We start from the raw sequence: 2,873 nt of genomic DNA, 5'->3' as shown, positions 1-2,873 counted from the left end.
TACTCCCTAAATTGGTGGACTAACCATTATAAAATCCATATTCTCTAGACAAACGGAGACAACAAAGGTTCCAAACCTCTTTGACCTTCATCATATATTAGTGCATGATGTAACTATGCATTATAAAAATATTGTCATATTTTTTGTCAAAATCTATGTGTTAACAACTTCTACAAAAATATTGAGTTTTTCGGTAAATGCTCTATATACCAAAGCCTATCATCTTTAGTATTGTTTTAAAATTTCTAAACAAATTCTACATTTGTATTAATGTATATTAAACTTTCTTTCATGGTGCATGAGCATCGTTTTAATTTTTTATCAATTAATTTAGTAAAACTTCATAATACTCCCTAAATTGGTGGACAAACCACTATACTAGAAATTTCGGATATTTCGGGTACCCGATCGGATTTCGGATAGTACCCGGACTCGAACCAAAACCCACAAATCTTTACACTCAATAGATATTTTAGCCTAGATCCGAATTCAAACCTATATTTTCGGATCATTTCTGGTTCAGGTTTTCGGGTCCAGGTAAAACGCTCAGACCTAGTTTAGTTGGCAATTTTTCCGCTATTTAAAGTGGCAAATTGCGACCTATGACTGATAGCAATTCTTCCATTTCTCTTAATCAGGTAAATCCAACTTTGAAGGCTTATCAAAGAACCGACTCGAGACTTCAATTTTGAAGTATTTATAAGACAACAAATGGGACTTGGGCCTCAGTTAGATTAGGCCGAGTGCAAGTCGAGTCGGGTTTATAACAGAATTAAACCGGTCAATTAGCGGATCAGACCGGATTCAGTTTGTTTCTTGAGGCAAAGGAAATCACGGAAGCTTTTTTTTATTAATGAGGTAAAATAACAAAATCAAAGCTTTCAGATCTTGAACAAGAACCTAATCTCTCTCTCGCGCTTACTACGAAAAAGATGACTGTAAGTCCGACAAATCTCAAATCTTCAATGTTCCTTACTGTATATGGTTCTGATTCTGGATTGTTTTGGTCCAGTTTACTATTCCGATTGATAACGGAGATGCCTTGAAGAACGCAGAAACTGATTCACAAAGAACACTGTAAAAATCCTCTCTCTCTCTCTATCTATTATCGGTTCAGCCTTAGGGTTTATGTTTGGAGTGTTTGGTTAGGTACCCGTATGTGACTGGGACTTCGATTGTCGCAATCAAGTACAAAGATGGGGTTCTAATGGCTTCCGACATGGGAGGTCTGTTTCTTTTTCCTTAGTTTCAGCTTAAAAGTAATTGAAGATTGCTTTGTAAGTTTAAAAGGTTTGAATGTGCAGGTTCATATGGATCAACATTAAGATACAAGAACATTGAGAGAGTGAAGGCTATTGGTAAGCATTCTCTTCTCGGTGCCAGCGGAGAAATCAGCGACTTTCAGGAGATTCTTCGTTATCTTGATGAGCTCGTGTGAGAAAGAATCCAACTCCTTTTCTTTTCTTAAAATCTTTCAACTTTTCATAGTATCTGACGAAGCCCTCCTTGCTTCCTTTTTTACATATAGGTTGAATGATAACATGTGGGATGATGGTAACTCCTTGGGACCAAAAGAGGTTCACAACTATCTGACTCGTGTCATGTACAACCGTCGCAACAAGTTTAACCCTCTCTGGAACACTCTCGTCCTTGGTGGCGTCAAAAATGGCCAAAGTTACCTTGGCATGGTAACGTCTCAAGACTCTTCTCTTGATTTGGATCTGTCTGATTCTCTCTCTGTCTAGGTGTCAATGATTGGTGTAAGTTTCGAGGACAATCATGTTGCCACTGGATTTGGGAACCACCTAGCTAGGCCAATTCTTCGTGATGAGTGGCATGCGGACCTGAGCTTCGAAGATGGTGTCAAGCTCCTTGAGAAATGTATGCGTGTGCTTCTTTACCGTGACAGATCTGCTATTAACAAGCTTCAGGTTTGTTGTCATTAATATCAAGAACGATTTGAAGCTCTTCGTCTGGAAATGTAACAAATGGAAAATGCGTGTTTGAAACTTTGCGCAGATATCGAAGATCACGGAGGAAGGGGTGACTGTCTCTCAGCCCTACTCATTGAAGACGTTTTGGGAGTTCCAGGCTTTCCACAACCCAACTGCTGGTGCTCAAGGCTCTTGGTAAGAAAGCCTTATCAATCTTGTGACCAAGCTGCCTATTTATTTTATTTTATTTCATGTGATGTTGTTAAAATACTCTCTACTATAGTGGATTTCCTGGTGGTTATCTCAATGAAATTTTCTGAAGATATTTTGACAATTGCATCTCTTAAATTCTATGTATTCTATACGCTTTATGTATCTGTCATTGGCAAACGAGGATGCGATCATATATACATAAGAGAAACAGTTGCCTTGTCATTACTGACTTGATTCAGTACAGGATAAACCGTAACTAGTGATAAAAAAAATATGATAGTATTATCAAAGCGAGAGATTTAGATCGGATTTTTATTTTAAGTCCCAAAAACATCGTGTTCATAGGTAAATATTCTGATTCTAAATATCTTGCAGCACCCAGAACCTAAAACTTGGGTTGTCAGTTAAGTATGATCTTAAAAAATCAAAATCAGACATCTTATCTCGATAAATCGGAACTGAGACACCTGAATGCAAGTTTGAAAGACCTCCAACAAGGGAGACAAAGGCAACGAAGAGAGACATTGAGACTTGACCACAAAGATTGACGGTTAGGACCTACGATATTACTTTGTCATAACTATTTCTTGCCGATTTGTACTTTTTCGGTACACTCCGTCGAATGCCGACTTTTTTCTCTCTTGTTCCATACACTTTGTAACCTATCTCTCATCTGATCAATCAACTCCTTTAAAATAACACACAATCGAGTTTTATTACTATTAT

General features: G+C 37.6%; 1 protein-coding gene across 1 annotated transcript; it reads left to right on the top strand.

Annotated features, from left to right (window-relative positions):
* Positions 1-734: 734 nt before the first annotated feature.
* On the top strand, positions 735-2,291 carry LOC106315703 (proteasome subunit beta type-4). The gene is made up of 7 exons (XM_013753506.1): positions 735-938; positions 1,013-1,077; positions 1,150-1,226; positions 1,305-1,434; positions 1,529-1,688; positions 1,746-1,931; positions 2,020-2,291. The coding sequence occupies exons 1-7, from the start codon at positions 933-935 to the stop codon at positions 2,131-2,133; spliced, it is 738 nt and encodes a 245-aa protein (XP_013608960.1). The 5' UTR covers positions 735-932; the 3' UTR covers positions 2,134-2,291.
* Positions 2,292-2,873: the final 582 nt, after the last annotated feature.

This window comes from Brassica oleracea, chromosome C9 (assembly GCF_000695525.1).
Source record: "Brassica oleracea var. oleracea cultivar TO1000 chromosome C9, BOL, whole genome shotgun sequence".
Taxonomy (NCBI): domain Eukaryota; kingdom Viridiplantae; phylum Streptophyta; class Magnoliopsida; order Brassicales; family Brassicaceae; genus Brassica; species Brassica oleracea.
Note: the sequence above shows the minus strand (reverse complement) of the source record. Positions and strands in the feature narration are given on the sequence as shown.